Raw genomic sequence first — 20145 nt, forward strand, 5'->3', positions numbered from 1 at the left:
AGTAACTGACAGAAGAGTGGTGATCCTCTTCAGTGGTGGAAAGAAAATAAGGCATGCTAAAAAGGACTTGCTTCTCATGCTAGAAGATATATATCTGAGGTCTTCCATACCCTTTAATAATTTAGTCTCTCTTATCTCCACACACTCTGATTTGGTGCTAAAACAAAACTGCATATTAAAGAGGTGGTGTTATTGTTTTGGGGTAAGATTCATTCTCACTCTCTCTTTCTCTCTTAATAAATCTATGATCTTCCAAAACACTCAGAACCTTTTCCATCATTGACTTACCCAGTTGTACTCTCTTCTAGATTGTATGATGCATGAATGTCCCCCCCAGAGCATACATATGTCAACATATAAATCCCATTTGCCATGTTGTTTCACAACCAATGAGTGCAGTCAAGTCTGCCTGCATGTCTGAAATACTGTATCTTTATCCCACTACATGGCTTTGTATGATCTGTAAACACAAAACAGGTTATTTTAATCCCAAACTCTTTATAGTTTACAAGCAGACTACAAAGTAACAGTTCCTTGGTTTTACTGCATTTTGACTTTTAATATTTTTCTCTTTCTAGTTTGCCCATTGCCAATCATTTCCAATGCAGATTTTGCCGGCACTGACCTGCATGTAGAAGTGGTCAATGGAGAAAAAGATTGTCAGCAACGCTGCACCAACAACATACGTTGTCAGTTCTTTACCTATAGACCCGTTCAGTCAGAGTGCAGCCAAAATAAGTAAGAAGTCATTTTTATATTAAAGCAGAATTCCCAGCAGATAATAAAGACACACATTGTTTAAGCTAGGTATTATTAAAATGAAAGTTGATAATGAAGTTACTGCATTTGACTTGGTTTCAGCCAGTATCAGTCTCATTCTATCCTCATAGAGAAGCACTCAGATGTGGAGAGAGAGGTGCATGCATAACTAGGAAGGATCCAAACAAATGTGTTTGATCAAAAGGAACAAACTGATAGAAGAATAAAACAGAATAAGCAGACAGAGGACCTCATTAGTCTATTGCTGCTTTTTTACAGTCCAGTTAGCAGGGGGGGGGGGGGGCTAATGGACAGGAAAACAAATCCTTTAACAGGCAAAATAGCCCTCATATAAAGTATGTACTTTATTTCATCAGTGTATTCAGGTGTTTTCTGGGAGTTCGGCTTCAAGTCAACAAATAGCCCTCATTCAGAGTGCCTAAATAAGTAACTGTTTTCCTCAGCATTAGGGTCAAGTTCTTCTCTTTATTTTCCTAGCGCTGGAAGTAGATAAGGAGGAAAATCACTTTTTTGTTTTTTTTTTGTTGTTTTTTTTTGGCATTTAGGACCCTTGTACATACTGGCAATTTAATAAATGTTATGTTCATATATGAATTAAGTCTTCATAGTGTCTATGAATCTTTTTTCCCCAAGATGCAAATGCTATTTAAAGATGTCTTCTAATGGGCTACCAACAGCAATCGAACATGGAAAAGGAGGGATTTCAGGATTCTCAATGAGATTATGCAAGAGCAGAACAGTTGGAGGTAAATTGAATACATTTCATGGGAAGGTATGAATGGATGGGGAGGGCTTGGTAATAACTGTTATTAAGGATTATACTGTATGTAGCAGGGCTGACTAAAGCCTCTTACAGGTTAAATAAGTCAGCCTTAGATGCATTACTAACTAGTGTTAATGGAAGAATTTGAAGCCTAAAAGTTTTTGTGATCTATGTGAACTATTCAGCCCTTATTAGCACATGGTGTAATAATTATAGAAAACCAGTCATGAAGTAATTATAGAAACAGCCATTGCTGAGTTGTTTTTAAAGGTCTCAAAACATCACTACCAAGTGAGTCCCCAACATGGAACAATCATTCAACTAGTAAAGTCTGAAAAGTCTGCCTTTGTTGTCCTCTGTCTCTGTGCTTGATTCCAGTGACTAAAGTAGCCCATAGATGATACAGTTTTTTTCAATCAACCAGCAGGTTGAAAACAAAAAACAGACCTGATTCCCCCATCCAAGCGCTCGATAGGGGAATCCTCCCCACTGAGCTACTGTTTTTGACAGTGTGGAGAACTCCACCATCAGAATACACTGATCAGCATTGCAGGCCATATGAAACTAAATTTAGCCGGTCTCTGTGGAAACAACAATATTTTAATCAATGTATGGCTGGCTTTACTCACTACTAGAGTTGAGCAGACACCTGGATGTCCGTGTTCGGCGGGTTCGGCCGAACTTGAAAAAAAAGTCCAGGTCCGTGTCCCGGACTTTTTCTGAACTTTACCCGCACACCGAACCCCATTGAAATCAATGGGGACCCAAACTTTCAGGCACTAAAATGGCTCTAAAAAACCAATGGAAAGGGCTAGAGTGCTGCAAATGGCAGCAAAATGTAGTTAAGAGCATTACAAGTGCTCTGCAAACAAATGTGGATAGGGAAATAACTTAAAACAACAAAAAAAACAGAAAAATAAAGCAATTTTCTTCATCTGTGAAGGATGAGGCCCATATGGAGTAGGAGGGAGGTTGAGGTGGCGGTGGATGTGACGGTGTAGGTGGAAGCGGCGGTGGAGGGGGACGAGGTAGCCAACACTGCTTTTTTTTAGTCATTTTAAATTAGGGTACACCCCAAAAGAGTGAGAGAGATCAAAAATATAACAATGGCTGGGTAAGGTCGGTTTTCATCTCTATTCTGCACAAGGTACGGAAAAGTCCTGTGGGATCCATGCCTGGTTAATTTTAATGAACGTGAGCTTGTCCACATTGTCTCTGGACAGGCGGCTGCGCTTGTCTGTGATAACGCCCCTAGCCGTGCTAAATACACGTTCAGATAATACACTGGCTGCAGGGCACGCCAGCACCTCCAAGGCGTAAAGGGCAAGCTCAGGCCATGAGCCCAATTTGGAGACCCAGAAGTTGAAGGGGGCAGACCCGTCATTCACTACATGTAGGCGTGTGCACACATACTGCTTCACCATGTTGGTGAAATGCTGCCTCCTGCTAAGACGTTCCATATGAGCTGCTGGTGCTGCTGTTTGTTGTGGCGTGCTGACAAAGCTTTTCCACATTTCAGCCATGCTAACCCTGCCTTCTGAGGTGCTGGCGGTGCCCTGGTTGCGTTGGCGACCTCTTCCTCCTCCTCCTCTGCCTTGGCCTTGTGCTTCCAATGTGGCCCCGCTGTCAGGTGAGAATGCCAGCAGCATCGCGTCTACCAGCGTGCGCTTGTACTCCCGCATCTTGCGATCACGCTCCAGTGAGTGAATTAAGGACGGTACGTTGTCCTTGTAACGGGGATCCAGCAGCGTGGCCACCCAGTAATCAGCACAAGTTAGAATGTGGGCAACTCGGCGGTCGTTGTGGAGACACTGCAGCATGTAATCGCTCATGTGTGCCAGGCTGCCCAGAGGCAACGAAAGGCTGTCCTCTGTGGGAGGTGTATCGTCTGTGTCCTCTGTATCCCCCCAGCCACGCACCAGTAATGGCCATGAGCTGGCCTGGGTGCCACCCTGCTGTGAACATGCTTCCATCTCCTCCTCCATCTCCTCCTCCTCCTCATCCTCCAGAACTGTGCCCCTGTTGGACAATTGTGTACCTGGCGTTTGTGGGTGCAGGAACCCACCCTCGGAGCCACTTGTGAATGACTGCCCTGAAAGCCTTGGAAATGATCCCTCTTCCTCCTCCTCCTCCTCCTGTGCCACATCCTCTTCCATCATCGCCCGAATCGTTTTTTCAAGGAGGCATAGAAGTGGGATAGTTAAGCTGACAACGGCGTCATCGGCACTGGCCATGTTGGTGGAGTACTCAAAACAGCGCAACAAGGCACACAGGTCTCGCATGGAGGCCCCGTTATTGGTGGTGAAGTGGTGCTGTTCCGCAGAGCGACTCACGAGTGTGTGCTGCAGCTGAAACTACACTATGGCCTGCTGCTGCTCGCATTTGCTGCTTTCCAGCATGTGCAAAGTGGAGTTCCACCTTGTGGGCACGTCACATATGAGGCGGTGAGCGGGAAGGCCGAAGTTACGCTGCAGCGCTGACAGGCGAGCAGCAGCAGGGTGAGAACACTGAAAGTGCGCACAGACGGCCCGCACTTTCTGCAGCAGCTCTGACATATCGGGGTAATTTTTAAGGAACCTCTGCACCACCAAATTCAGCACATGCACCAGGCAAGGGATGTGCATCAAACCGGCTAGGCCCAGAGCTGCTATGAGATTTCGCCCGTTATCGCACACCACCAGGGCGGGCTTGAGGCTCGCTGGCAGCAACCACTCATCGGTCTGCTGTTCCATGCTCCTCCACAACTCCTGCGCGGTGTGTGGTTTACCCCTGGCTGTGCTGAAGTTGGTGGTGAAGGTGTTACTCTGACCGGATGAGGAGGCGGTAGAGGATGAGGAAGCGGAGTAGGAGGAGTTAGGAACAGGAGGCAAACTGAAGCGCCCTGCAATCCTCGGTGGTGGAAGGACATGCACCAAATTGCTATCCGCCTCAGGCCCATCCGCCACTGCATTTACCCAGTGTGCCGTTAGGGAGATATAACGCTGCTTACTGGTCCACGTATCGGTAGTTAGGTGGACCTTGCCACAGATGGCGTTGCGCAGTGCACACCTGATTTTTTCCCCCACTTGGTTGTGCAGGGAAGGGATGGCTTGCCTGGAAAAGTAGTGGCGGCTGGGCACAACGTACTGTGGGACAGCCACTGACATAAAGCTTTTAAAACTGTGCGTCTCCACCAGACGGAATGACAGCATTTCAAAGGCCAAGAATTTTGAAATGCTGGCATTCAGGGCCAGGGATCGTGGGTGGGTAGGGGGGTACTTCCTCTTCCTCTGAAGTTTTTGGGAGATGGAAAGCTGAACGCTTCCACGGGACATTGTGGAGATGGTTGGTGACCCAGTTGGTGGTGTTGCTGACAGATCCTCTTTTTGCGGGGTGGCAGGTGTCGGTATCACTACAGAGGTGGATGAAGAGGCCGAGACTGCAGCAGAAGAGGAAGCAGGAGGAGCCAGAGACCTTTCTTGGTTTTGAAGGTGTCTACTCCACTGCAGCTCGTGCTTTGCACTTAGATGCCTGATCATGCAGTTTGTGCTCAGGTTCAAAAGGTTTATGCCTCGCTTTAGGCTCTGATTGCACAGGGTGCAAACCACTCGTGTCCTGTCATCAGCACATTGTCTGAAGAACTTCCACACTAGAGAACTCCTTTGAGCTGGCTTTGGTGCGCTCGGTCCCTTGCTGCGTTGGGCAGTAGCAGGCGTAGTGTCTAGGGCATGGCCGCTCTGCTTCTGCACCCTTCTCCCTCTTCTGCTGTGCTAGTGGCTCTGTGCGAGTGCGACCACCGCCTCCTCCTCCAAACTACTCAGGTCACCTGCATGACCTTCATTCCATGTGGGGTCGAGGACCTCATCGTCCTCCACATCATCTTCCACCCAGTCTTCACCCCTGCTCTCCTTGTCGGTCTCCACAATTCTGAGTGCCGCAGCAGTTGGCTCCTGCGTTTCGTCATCATCAGAGACGTGCTGCGATGGTCCTTCAATGTACTCATCTTGAGAAATAAGTGGTTGGACATCGCTGCACTCAATCTCTTCCACTTCTGGGGCAGGGCTAGGTGGATGGCCCTGGGAAACCCTGCTGACAGAGTCATCAAAAAGAAGAACAGACTGCTGCATGACTTGGGGCTCAGACTGCTTGCCTGATTTGCAAGGGGGTGAGATGAAAGACGGTTGGACATCGGCTGCAGGTGCCAACTCTGACCTTTCTGCAGTAGACTGGGTGGGAGACAATGTGAAGGAACTGGAGGCACTGTCAGCAGCAAACCAATCTACTATTGCCTCTACTTGTTCTTGCCTCAACACTTGTAGAGGCGCATGATGTCCTACCAAATACTGCTGCAGGTTCTGTCGCCTACTCACACTTGAGGAAGGTGTTTCACTTGTGCGTGAAGCTGGCACAGATCGACCAAGTCCTCTCCTTGCAACAGGAGCTCTACCAGCATCACCACGACCCAGGCCACAGCCCCTATTTGATGTTCTCCTCATATTTCTGTAATTTATGATCTTGCCCTAGAAAGGTGTTTATTGAATAGCAGAACAAAACAAAAACAATATCGCACGGGTGTATCTCACAGTCAAATATGCAAACTATGCCGCAATTTATTTTTTTTTTACCCCAAAAAGGTGTAGATTGAATAGCGGAATAGAAAATATGATATAAAAAAGTGTATCACACACGTACAAACCCAGACTAGGCCCCGATTACAATTTTTTGTACCCTAAAGGCAGGATGAGGATGAGGAGTAGGAGGAGTTCAGAACAGGAAGCAAACTGAAGCACCCTGCAATCCTTGGCGGTGTAAGATGCGCCCAAAAATTTGGAAGGTGTATCTCACACGTACCGATACAGACTATGCCGCAATTTAAGTTTTTTTTACCCCAAAAGGGTGTATATTGAAAAGCGGAATAGAAAATATGATATAAAAAGGTGTATCTCACACGTACAAACCCAGACTAGGCACCAATTACAATTTTTTGTACCCTAAAGGCAGGATGAGGATGAGGAGTAGGAGGAGTTCGGAACAGGAGGAAAAACTGAAGCACCCTGCAATCCTCGGCGGTGTAAGATGCACCCAAAAAATTGGAAAGGTGTATCTCACATGTACCTATACAGACTATGCCGCAATTTAATTTTTTTTACCCCAAAAGGGTGTAGATTGAATAGCCGAATAGAAAAAAAGTATATAAAATTGGTGATTTTTCAATAGCACATTTGAACACAGCAGTGTCTTATGTTTTATGTCACGGTCAGCAGCAGGCTATGAAGGGAAAAAAATTAAAATTCCCCTTTAAATTTGCAATTTTTAAATAGCAGATTAGTACAGACTATGCCACAATTTAATTTGTTTTACTCCAAAAGGGTGTATATTGAATAGTGGAATAGAAAAATGTATATAAAATTGATGATTTTTCAATAGCACATGTGAACAGTGTCTTATGTTTTATGTCACGGTCAGCAGCAGGCTATGAGGGGAAAAAAAACTAAATTCCCCTTTAACTTTGTAATTTTTAAATAGCAGATTAGAACAGCAATCGGTAGTAAAATATAGCTGAACGCTGCACACAGACTGATAAAAATATATTTTTTTCTCCCTCCTTCTCCTCCTCAGTGGGCTCAAGTGAGGGCAAAAAGATTGTTCACTGCACCACCCCCCACACAGCAAAATCGATGTAGATCGCTAACGGACGATTGTTCTGTCCTGTGTCTCCTATCTGTCCCTGCCTAATCTCTCCAGCCTGTCCCTAAAATGCTCAAATATCTTTCCCTGCCTACACTCCGACCTGTCCCTGCATTCTTTTCGGGCACAATGTTGTTTTTCCCTGTCTGTCCCTAATCAGCAGCAGCCAGCACGTATGATGTGTGCTCTCTCCCTACAGCAGACTGACGCACCGCGCTGTGTCTCTCGAGCTTATAAAGACATGGGTCACATGCTTCAGATGGCCAATCACAGCTACTAATACATTAGTAGGCATGGCTGGGATGGCTTAAGGCACACCAGTTAAACGCTTTTTGATTGGCTGTTGAAAGCCTGCCATTAAAAGCGCGCCATTACATACAAAACAGGAAATAAAATTACCGAACACGGATTTTAAACCTGAACATACAGTAAAGTTTTCGGGTCTGTGTCCGGGTAGCAAAAATCCAATTATCCGGTACGGACCCGAATAATACAGTCCGTGTTCGCTCAACACTACTCACTACATATTGAAGGATCAGGATGACAGTCTCAGAGCTTACACAAGTACACAACTGCAGCTCTCAAAAGTACTATCCTGATTAAAAGCACTGCAAATGATTTTCCAGCTTGCTTACAGCTGTTTTTTTTTTTTTTTTTAATTTAAAGAATTCAGATACCTCTTCTCCCTTTATTTCTGTAAGAGAACATACTTTTGAGAACTTCACTAATGTCTTCATAGTGTGGTGGCTCTAGGGCTGCACATACGCTTCTAAAATCCTGCATCTCCCAAATACCCATGCCATGGACTCCAGTAGACATTTTGCATATCGCTAGTTCTAGCTATTGAGTCTCACCCCTCATCTTGCAGCTACAAGGATCTTAGTCCTCCAGCTATAGCCTCACTAATATGGCACTAGCAGAAATTTCAAAAGGGGGTTTGAGGTCCCCTTGCTATGACCACAGTAGAGCGAGTGCCCCTGGGAATTCAGGTGGTAAAACATTCCCTCTAGATAGCTAAAGAGATGTAAATAAAATTGTGGAAATCAAACTGTCAGTATCTATGCAAAAGACAAGTATCAGTTTTGGGTGGACTGGATTAAATTAGCTTGAATTCTCTTCCTTAGATCAATAAAAATATTTTATTTTAAATGCATAAAGGATAAAAGTTTAGAATTTTCCTCCATTCTCTTTTAGGATGTGGACAACCTCTTGATGTACAGGACAGAATTGTCGGTGGAAAAAGTAGTTCTGAAGAGGAATGGCCATGGCAAGTGAGCATGCAAATCAAGCTAGATGCCTCTAGCAGCAGACATGTATGCGGTGGATCTATTATCAGCAATCAATGGATAGTAACAGCTGCCCACTGTGTGCACATGTGAGTAATATTCTTTAATCTCTGTTATATATAAACTATATTCTAAACAGGCATGACATGTGGAGTAGGGATGAGCTTCGAGTCAAACATAAATTCGACTTGAACATTGGCTGTTCGCTCATTGGTCAAATGACAAACAAATGGGCTTCTTCGCGGGAACTTGTAGTTCCCGCATTATCATGGATTCTGACCTCTGATTCCAATAAATCACCTTCCTGGCCAGGGGATTCAAACCCACAACCATCTCAATTGCAAGCCTGGTACTCTACCACCTATGCCACCGTCAAGCCTGCTTAGGGTGAACACACTCTCCCTAACTTCAATCTCATCCACTGTGTATAGGGGGAGATAGAAGTTAGTAAGTTAGGCAGGGAGAGTGTGTTCAGTCTAAGCCTGCTTGATGGTGGCATAGGTGGTAGAAGACCAGGCTTGCAATTGCGAGGTTGTGGGTTTGAAACCCTTGGCCAGCGGGTGATTTATAAGTGGAATTCTATAGTTAATAATACTTTGCTGGCAGGGAGAGAGATTTTTGCTTTTTACAGTTTGTTGAGATCAGGTAGTGCAGTGTATACCACGAAGTTGTATATCAGTTTATGTCAGTATTGCTGAAAAAACTGCGTTTTTAAAATTAAAAAAAAAAAAAAATGGCGTGGGGTTCCCCCTAAAATCCATACCAGACCCTTATCTGAGCTCTGCCCCCCCACCCCAAAGCACCCTGCCCCCATGTTGACGGGGACAGGGGTCTCTTCCCGACAACCCTGGGCTGTGATTGTGGGGGTCTGCGGGGGGAGGCTTATCGGAATCTGAAAGCCTCCTTTAGCATGGAGGCCCCCAGATCCCGCCCCCGCCATGTGAATGGATATTGGGTACATCGTACCCCTACCTATTCATGAAAAAAGTGTACAAAAAAAATAAAGACAAAAGACAGTTTTGGATAAGTCCTTTATTAAAAAATAAAAATAAGAAAATAGTATCCACCCATGATCAGTCGCTCGCCTGCCCAAAAAATATATATAAAAAAAAAGAAGCGCCTGCTCCTCCGGACGTTTCCCGCACTATGAGCTGTTTTGAGTTTGACAGCTCTTTTATAGGTATCTGACGTCACGAGCCACCCCACAATGCACTGCTCAGGTGCAGTGAATAAATTACATGCCATTTGCCATTGTGCAATGTACTCGAATAACTCTTTAGAATAATTTAGAGTACATACATAGAGAATTAATAAAAAGGTTAATGTATTATTTCCACTTTGTATGCAATATTTTGGGGGCGTGGCTAGCAAGGGCATGTGAGTGGTTGCACCTTCACGAGGTTTCCTACTCTTACCCTGCACGGATTCCTTCCCTCCTGCTCTGGCCGGCAACTCTCTACTCCTGCCTGCAGCCCTGTGCCCTATGAAGCCTCAGACAGTGTCTCCTGACCCCCTGAAAAGGAAATGTGATATACTGTGCTAACCATAAAAACATATAGCAGCTAGCACACTCAACTGACATAAGTTGAAACAAGCATAAATGTATATATAAAAAACGTGCAGCGCTAAGAGAATGATATATGTAAACAATAATTCAAATAAACAACAGATGGTGAAATAAATTAAATAACTTAAGAGAGTCCCAAGTGAAGAGCGTGATAATACAATTCCAGGGTGATGCGTGTGGTCCCAATGGACATCAGATCCCAACACAGACAGGAGAAATTATAAATATGTGTGCTCTTCAGAAGGGCTGTACCCAAACGGTCATACGACAAAAGGGTCAGATGGGCTCATACAATGACATGTGGATCTCCAAACAGAAACTGCAGTCCCGGATGTCCAAGTTTGTGATCACAAGATGAATGAAGTAAGGTGAAAAACGTGCAGCGCTAAGAGAATGATATATGTAAACAATCATTCAAATAAACAACAGATGGTGAAATAAATTAAATAACTAAAGAGAGTCCCAAGTGAAGAGCGTGATAATACAATTCCAGGGTGATGCGTGTGGTCCCAATGGACATCAGATCCCAACACAGACAGGAGAAATTATAAATATGTGTGCTCATCAGAAGGGCTGGACCCAAACTGTCATACGACAAAAGGGTCAGATGGGCTCATACAATGACATGTGGATCTCCAAACAGAAACTGCAGTCCCGGATGTCCAAGTTTGCAATCACAAGATAAATGAAGTAAGGTGAAAAACTCTCATTCCCCAAGTGACATGTAAAGGATAATCCAAGACAAAGCAAACATAGTGTAACCCTCGCTTGAGAACTTTTATTAAAAAATTAGTAAAGGGATACACTTACAAACATCCAGGAACAAAGGCAGTATATACAAGATACACAGATCAGGTAGTCTTTGGCATGGTCCGAGCTATCTAAAGCAAATTCTGACGCGTTTTATCAAATGTGACTTTCTCAAAGGTAAATGCCAGCCATGCCCGCCACCATTATGTTAACTTGCAAAGGCCGGGAAGATGCCACGGCCTTGGCAGCTCCCGAATTCCAAGATGGCACCCAGCTGCCTCTGCAGCAATGGATCCCCCCTAAACTGCTGGGGAAAGACCCCCCAAAAGACATCCTTTACTATGCCCAAAAACTGTCATCCTCTGTGGCACAGGCAGCTCTGGAGGAATGTGTGTCCCCCCCCCCCAGATCCTGTGCAGTACACTGAGGCAGATATGAGTAGGGATGAAGAACTCCTGGAGGGCATGCTGATACTGGCCCCTGAACAGGAAGAGATGGGCGCTGAGGATCCTCCACAACCCTCTCTTAGTGATATTTTGCATGCCGTACATAAATGCACAGCATCAGTGGATGATTTAAAGGAACGGTTTGGTGGATTGCGTGAGGAAGTTACCCTCCTTCATCAGAACCTAGAAAAGATAAGGAAACGCACCACTGCGGCTGAGGGCAGAATTAGCAACATAGAAGATCAAATCAAACCCCTCGCCTGAGATGCTCAGCAAGTAGCTGCCACCAATGACAAAGCTGATGACATTAAAAACTGTCTCCTTCGCAACAACGTAAGCATTGTAGGGCTTCCTAAAAAGGTTGAGGGGCGGGACCCCAATACATTCATTGAGAATTAACTGCTGGAAATCTTTGGCAAGGAGGCCTTTACCTCCCTCTGTGCAGTGAAAAGGGCACACCGTACTCCACCAAGGCCTTTGCCCCCTAAAAATCTGCCTCGATCCATGTTGGCCCTTATGCTGAATTACAGGGAGGGTGAGATTATATGGTGGCTGGCCAGAGAAAAAGCAAACATCCAGTACAACGTAGTGCGGGTTTCCTTCCATCGGTTTTTACTGCGGAGGTACAACACAGAAGGGTTAAATTCAAGGATGTGAAAAAGAGGTCGATATGCCTTCAAATTCCATACGCCATGTTATATCCTGCGAGGTTGAGAGTTACCGCAAGGGGCCAGACCCATTTATTTGAATCTGCTCATGATGCCGCTTCGTGGTTGGACCAAAATGAACAAAGCCTACCGACATGCTAGAAGAGATGAAGGCTGACATTCCCTACTCTAATTCCTGCTAAGTGAAAGGGGGCCAACCCTCTTTGTCCACCTTCCACTGGGAAGCAATTTTTCTTTGCAGGGAGGGCCGTTTACTAAATCTAAAAATGTGAGCTAGGCCTTTACAACGTTTACTATGCAGTGTTCATGAGGGGCTGTAGCCTCTCTGTTGCTCAGATTTTTCACTCAACTAAGTCTGTCCTGTTGACACAACTGGTTCTTGAGACCTTGGTCTGGATGGCTGGCCTCAAATTTGCTATCAGCGCAAGACATCTGACTTGGGGTATGCCCCTGCATTGGCTCCGTTGAGCCAGTTCATTTGTTTGTTAAGTGGGTTCAACGTCCGGTGGACCATTGCTTTCCACATACACCAGCTGCTATACATGTTAGGGGACTAAGCTGTCTCTGTTTGTATACCCTGGCCCCTGCACCGGCCTTTACCTGGTTGGGGACTTACCAGTGTACATGTTCAGACGACAGTATTTTTCTTTTACTATGGCTGATATTCCACTGATATCATGGAATGTCAGGGGTGTTCATGATCCTTTGAAAAGGGCCATGATCTCCACCTGTATTTAACATTTCCAACCTGCTATAATATATAGTCCAGGAAACTCACCTTACTCCTGACTCCGTCTCCTGCCTTCTGTGTTCTTGGCTTTTGGGAGCTATCACTCCACACACACAGCCTACTGATTCATGGGGCCCTGGCCTTTCAGAAATTGGGCTCTAGGGGGGACCCAGATGGCTGATTTATTTTCTTGTACTGTCAACTGTATACGAGTACTGTTGTGCTGGTGTTTGTATATATACCGCCCCTTTTCAGGGAGGTGTTACGGGAACTGCTGTCGTACCTGTTGGACAAACAGGAAACCCTCGTACTCATCCTTGGGGATTTCAAGTGTTACCTTGACCTGCAATTGGATAGACACCCACCTGTTTTGCGGCCTGGAGGGGGAAGGACTACAGCGCTAAGGAAACTAATATTGGAGGTGGGTTGGATTGATTTATTGAAGTTTAGACACCCCTGGATAACCAATTTTCTTGCTTCTTTAAAACACATAGGTCGTTATCCAGGATTGACCTTTGTATTAGTAACACTTCTAGTATTTCCTTGGTGTCCCTAATGGAATATTTAATATCTAATTATTCCCCTCTGATGTTATGGGTACGACCCCAGCCCCCCTAATCACTCCCTAGAGCCCCTTGGAAACCAAATGCCTTTTTCCCTCTCATGATAGAGTAGTTTTACAGATACAGCATTTTTAAAATCTATCCCCCTGCCAGGGAATGAGTTGGTATGTTGAGTGGCATTAAAAGCTTTCTTCATAGCGGAAATGAATGCCATAAAGCAATCTTCATCTGAATTTATATTACAGGTTGATGGCCAGGTGCGACAGCTAGAGTTGCTCTATGTCACTACCTCACAGGATTCCGCGAGGGAGGCATGAATGTTGGCCCATTATTGGCCGCTTTACTAATCGCAGTGTCCCTATTCTCTGCATGAATTGCATGCCTACTTGGATGAGTTAACACTTCCTACATTGTCTCAGGTTTAGAGATCCAAACTGGACTCCCCGATGACCTTGGACAGAGGGCTGTTGCCTCCTTCCCAGCATCCAAAGCCTCCGACGATGATGGTATCCCTGTAAAGGTGTACACTAGATATGGGGAATGTATTTTGCCCTGTCTCCAAAAAGTTTTTAATGTTGCATTAGATTCCAAGTGTCTCCTAGAATCTATGTCCAGGACTAATATTGTTCTTTTTCGGAAGCCGGGTAAGGACCCACTGGATCCAGTGTCCTACAGACCGATATCATTGTTGCAGTGTGATATTAAAATCCTGGCAAAGATACTTGCCCAACGACTTCATGAGATCATTCTGTCCATTATACAGAATGTCCAGCAGCTTTATGCCTCATAAGTCCACAGCCCTAAATCTCTGGAGGTTATTTCTTAACATGCAAACACCCACTGACAACATGGGACAAAGGGCGCTACTATAACTGGATGCTAATAAAGCATTCATAAGCATGGAATGGAAGTATTTATGGGCAGTGCTGACCTAATTTGGCTTTGGAGAGAGGTTTCTTTTGTGGGTACAGCTTCTGTACAATGCTCCCAAGGCCACTATAAGATATGCTGATAGGGTTTCTCCTGTCTTTATGCTGGAACGGGGTACGAGGCAGGGGTGTCCTCTTCCCCCCCTGCTGTTTGCAGTTGCCATAGAACCACTGGCTGCCCTGGTCCACGCCAATCCACTGATTACTGGGTTTAGCTATGGCAGGCTCCATGAGAAGCTCGTGTTGTACGCAGATGACATGTTTCTCTTTCTGGGTGATGCCATTGTGTCTCCTGAGACCGTCATGGCTACGATTTCCAGATTTGGATATTTTTCTGGCCTCACCTTTAACTAAACCTGCTCTTTTGCTATTGGAGGGCAGCGAGGGCCATATAGTCTCAACAACCTGTTCCATCCCCATTGTATCCTCAATTAAATATCTGGGAGTTCATGTTACTGCTCAATTATTGTCGCCTTAACGTACACCCCTTACTGTCCAGATTTAGGGATAGGGTGAATGCTTGGAGTAAGTTGCGGCTGTCAGTAGCCCGGTAGAACCAATTTAATTAAGATGATTCTAATTCCCCAACTGCTGTATCCAATGCATAATTCGCCCATGGTGATTCCTTTGAAAACATTCAGAATAGTCAATTCGATTTTTAGATCCCTGATTTGGAATAATCAAGCCCCTAGAATTAAACTGGAGCAACTACAGAACCCTAAGGATCAGGGAGGCTTGGCACTACCTAATCCCTGGTTGTATTATGTGGCGGCTCAGTTACAGCACCTTGTGGGGATATTTTCCGCACCTTCCACAAGCTCTTCTAATTTACCATCCTCACAGGCTTGCTTTATGTTGCATTGATAAAGGAAAAGGAATTGGCAGCACTCCGGGTTGAGTCAAAATCCAGATTTATTGACTGGACATCCAAATAATGACAATCGTGACAAGGTAGACGCGTTTCACACACTGACTGTGTGCTTAATCATTAATCATTAAAAATTTTCGCCTTCACTCGCCAACCTATACATGGGCTGGTGGGAGAGGCCCCGCATCTTTGGGGGTGAGAACCCCTTCAGACCTTTTATTAAATTTTACTTTCGATTTATAGATGACCTACTGTTTATCATGGAGGATGGAGTTGAAAGGTTAAACTCATTCCTTGACTTCCTAAATTGTAACAATAAAAACATAAAATTTACAGGAGAAGCCAACGCTAGAGAAATATACTATTTGGATGTGTTGTTAAAAGGTATTGATGGACAAATCATAACTACACTATACAGAAAACCCCTGTCAGGTAATTCACTCCTGTCAGCAAAATCTGGACACCCCAAACACACGATAAAAGGCATTCCGGTTGGACAATTTATACGTGTTAGACGGATATGTAAAAATGATGCCGACTTTGACAGAGAAGCCTCCTCCCTTTTTCATAGGTTTTTAGACAGAGGCTAACCAAAGTGGATGATCAATAGGGCTTGGAATATAGCTAAAAACAAAAAAAGATCAGATCTTATAGGGTTAAAAGGATCAAACAGCAGGAGCATGCACTAAACCAAACTTACCTTTTCTACCCCATACAGTTCTGAATTTAGAGAAATTCGGGACATTATTAATCGACACCTCGCTATGTTAGGTACCGATGAAACATGTGCAAAATTACTTAAGGGAGGCATTAATGTAGTCCCAAGACGTGCCCCTACCCTTGGCCAATCACTCTCCCCTAGTTTTTTTCGTAGAAATACTCTAAAAACCCCTACATTTTAAAGGGAACTATAGATGTGGCAGTACTGGATGCCCATGTTGTAGCCACATACTCATAGGAGACCAATTTGTCTCCACATGTACAGGCAAATGATATAATATAAGTGAATTCTTTAACTGTAACACCAACTATATCATATATTTGTTAACATGTAAAATCTGCCATGTACAATATGTGGGTAGAACGATTAGGCAACTACGATATCGCTTCAATGAACACCTATATAGCGTCAATAAAAAATCAAAAACTAATGTAGCCAAACACTTTAACTTGTGCCACAATGGAGACACCACAGCTATGAACATATTGCGGCTTCTATGCAGGAGAGAGGTCTTTTGGATCTTCCACTACTTGCGAACTAGGTTGCCACAAGGCATGAACTTTGAATGGGATGTAACCCATTTTTATGAATAGGTGCCTTCTTACATCTCCAAACATCAGCTACATGTGTGCATATCCAAAAGATAATGATCCATAGCGACCTATATCTAGGAAGTCAGTGTTCTGTATCCTTATGCACAATAAACCGATGATTCACCATTATAATCTCTTTTGTTCATACATCGGGAGATGTCGGCGATCATTGACATGATTCATTTGGACCTGCACACATACGGCACAATAGGTCGGGCCAAACCATAATTTCCTTATTTGTAGATAATACATCCATTAGGTCTTGTGCAAACATATATCTTTATGACATTATATACAATTTCTGGCCCTATTCGCAGACTGCGTATGTGTGTTCTGTATGTTATATAGAAAATGGTGGTTTATACGGATATTCACAAATATTGAGGGTATTTTTCTCCTTCACATAAAATGGATTTAAACCATTTATGATTGGAATCCTCCATATCCAGTTTCCGTCCAATGCAACACATTGGAGAATTAATCTCCAGTGTTGTTACAGTTCCCATGTCAATCTATTAATAGTGTTGATACGATATAACAATAAATATATACTATATGATTTATTTCACACATTGCTTGGGATTGGACGTTGACATTGGGTAACAAATCCAGATACATAATTGCCTCCAAACTTGTTGCATTTCCATATTCAATTACAAAAGGAATTGCCCATATACATAGCTGCATGTTTTTTCACAATTGGGGGCCAGGATCTCTGGATCTTTTGATTAATTGATCCTTTGTTCCTCGGATCCTTTGAATTCTGGCTGGATCTCTATGTCTATTCCTGGGAGTTCATAGCATGACGTGGCCAACACTAAAGAGTTCATATTATATTACTTTCACTTTACATTTTATTTATATAATGAGCTTAGAGGTTGGGCCATCATCCTACATAATATTAACGATGCTTTGCATAGTTAATTATCTCCCATATTTATGTCCTTTTATGTGCGGATTCTGCACAGTTGGATCTTACCATGTATGGACCCCCTGTCTTGCACAATATCTAGTGTTGTAGTCTGGTGTATTTAGCTTGGTCCCTAGGATCCTTTGAACTCTGACTAGATCTCGATGTCCGTCCCCAAGAGTTTATAGCATGATATGGCCAACACTGCAGAGTTTATATTATATTACATATACTTTATATTCTATTTATATAATGAGCTTAAATGTTTGGCCATCATCCTGCATAATATTAAATATACTCTGTGTAGCTGTTCATCTCCCAGGCGTATATCCCTCCATATATCCTTCCAATTATGGATTCTCTACAATTAGATCTTACCATGTGTGGATCCCTTATCCTTCCATATATCCTTCCAATTATGGATTCTCTACAATTAGATCTAAGGTAATGATTAAGCACACAGTCAGTGTGTGAAACGCGTCTACCTTGTCACGATTGTCATTATTTGGATGTCCAGTCAATAAATCTGGATTTTGACTCAACCCGGAGTGCTGCCAATTCCTTTTCCTTTATCAAGTTTTCACGGAGGCGAGCTGGGGCATGCACCTGTGTGAGTCATCAGGCAATTACACCACCTTGAGCAGTGAGTCCTTGTCTGTTTATGTTGCATTGCACTGGTTTGGCCACCACAGAGTCCAGAACCTAACCCCATTGATAATCTTTGGGATGTGCTGCAGAAGGCTTTGCGCAGTGGTCCAGCCCTCCCATCATCAATACAGGATCTTGATGAAAAATGAATGCAACACTGCACGGAAATAAATCTTGTCACATTGCAGAAGCTTATCGAAAAAAAAAAAATGCCACAGAGAATGCTTGCCCTAATCAAAGCTAAATATTAGAGTGTGTGACCTTTTTTTTTTTTTTTTTGGTGACTTTTTTTGTCAGGCAGTGTATAAAATGGAATGCAACACTGCACGGAAATAAATCTTGTCACATTGCAGAAGCTTATTGAAAAACAATGCCACAGAGAATGCTTGCCCTAATCAAAGCTAAATATTAGAGTGTGTGACCTTTTTTTTTTTTTGGTGGTGACTTTTTTTGTCAGGCAGTGTATAATCTCTTACAGAAAATTTGGTGGCAATCAAGGCAGCTATAGCGGGTGGAGGGGTTCACTGCATATAGCCAAATCTGGGATAACAGATCTTATAAGGAATTGGGCAAATTGACTCAAGGTAATAGATGGAGGAGGTTTGGGGTGACTCATCTGACTCATGTTTTCCAGAATGGGACTCTGCTACCTTTCTCAGATATCCAGGAGAAGTTCTCCCTTCCCTCATATATGAAGTTCTACTACCTACAATTACAGCATGCCTTTAGGGCTCAGGGAGTGGGGGTTGTATGGACCCTATCGCCAACCCCTTATTTTGTATTTCATTTCTTCGGTTACCCATGCTAACGGCCTTATCTTCCAGTGTTATAGTATGTTGCTGAGTACACATTTGGATGGCTATCTCTCCAAGGCTCAGGGGGAAATGGGAGGGAGACCTAGATCAACTTTCAGGGGACCAATGGGAAGATGCTTTGCAGGCGGTGGTTACTAGCTCCCTAATTTTTTCACAAAAATAATCATAGCTTTATATAGTTTAAAGATCCTTTTACACTCCTGCTCGCCTTCACAGCATGGGTGTACTGGCCAACCCTCTATGCTATAGCTGCAAGTGGGATAAGGGTGACCTTATTCATCTCTTCTGGCGGTGTCCCAAACTACACAGCTACTGGATGGCAGTTATGGGTACCCTTAATAGGGTGTTCCAAACGCAGGTACTCATGGAGCCTAAATGTGGTCTACTGGGCATCCTAAGTGACATCATCCCTAAGGAACCCATCCAGGGTGGCATTTAACTGTGCCCTATTCCAGGCTCGGAAGACGATTCTTCTGCTCTGGAAGTAATCTGACCCCCCCATCACATCAGCTATGGATAACACATATGGGAAACACCCTAATATTTGAAAAGTATGTATATCAACATAGGAGATGTCCTGGAAATTTTTAAAGATTATGGTTGGATACCCTGAGTCTTAGTTCGCACAAACTTGTACAGATGTGGCTTCTGCAGTGTCCTGGTCACCTAATAAAAAAAAATCTACTTTGCTCTAAATGGGCAACGTGACAGGTTCTCTTTAATGCTATCGTAATAGTTTTGTATTATTAATCCAGCCATTCTACTACTGGATGGCAGGTTCTGCTTTTTAGCAACAGATTCCTAAAAAAAATGAAGCTGATTTATGCTGTTATCTAAATTATTATTTTTTTTTCTGTATAAAACTTACCTAAGAGAATATGCAAATAACACTTCTGAGAATTACTGCAATGTCTTGATCATACCCTTTGATATATATATTTAAGTCTGAAAGAAGCTGCCTGTACACAATGTCAAGACCCTGTACACAGCTCCCCAGTTCCAAAAAAAAAAAAAAAAAAAACACAATTTGGTAAAGATCAATAAAAAAATTTGGAATAAAAAGAAAGAACATACTTTTTTTCTTTAGGCGTTTTAAGGCTTCTAGGCTATGTCATGTGGCTCACTTCTTTTTTCCCTTCGCTTTGATTTTGCTCAGAGGTACGGATCGAAAAAGTGCAGTCTATGTTCAGCCTAGTTCTTTATTTCTAAGTGCCATTTTGACCTGTGAAGAACACCCTTTAAAGAAACTTAGTGAAGATAATTTAATCTCATGTGGTTTGACCTGATCCAGTACCTTTTTTCAACAGAAACTTCAATCGCCTTTATTTAAACCAAACTCCTGTGGGCTCTTCAAGGGTCACTTTACAGAACTTCAGAGAAAATGAAGTGGTAGAAAGGCATTTGTTATTTCAGTATCTATTCTGGGACTGTGAAACATATT

General features: G+C 43.6%; 1 protein-coding gene across 1 annotated transcript in view; it reads left to right on the top strand.

Moving 5' to 3' along the window:
* KLKB1 (kallikrein B1) overlaps window positions 1-20145 on the top strand; it is a gene marked incomplete at its 5' end in the record, with an annotated part of 112850 nt that overhangs the window by 56178 nt on the left and 36527 nt on the right. The window contains 3 exon segments of the mRNA XM_082244057.1: window positions 579-738; window positions 1414-1526; window positions 8405-8585. Coding sequence (XP_082100183.1) covers window positions 579-738; window positions 1414-1526; window positions 8405-8585 — 454 coding nt within the window.

Source organism: Pelophylax lessonae (assembly GCF_965119305.1).
Source record: "Pelophylax lessonae genome assembly, chromosome: 1".
NCBI lineage: Eukaryota > Metazoa > Chordata > Amphibia > Anura > Ranidae > Pelophylax > Pelophylax lessonae.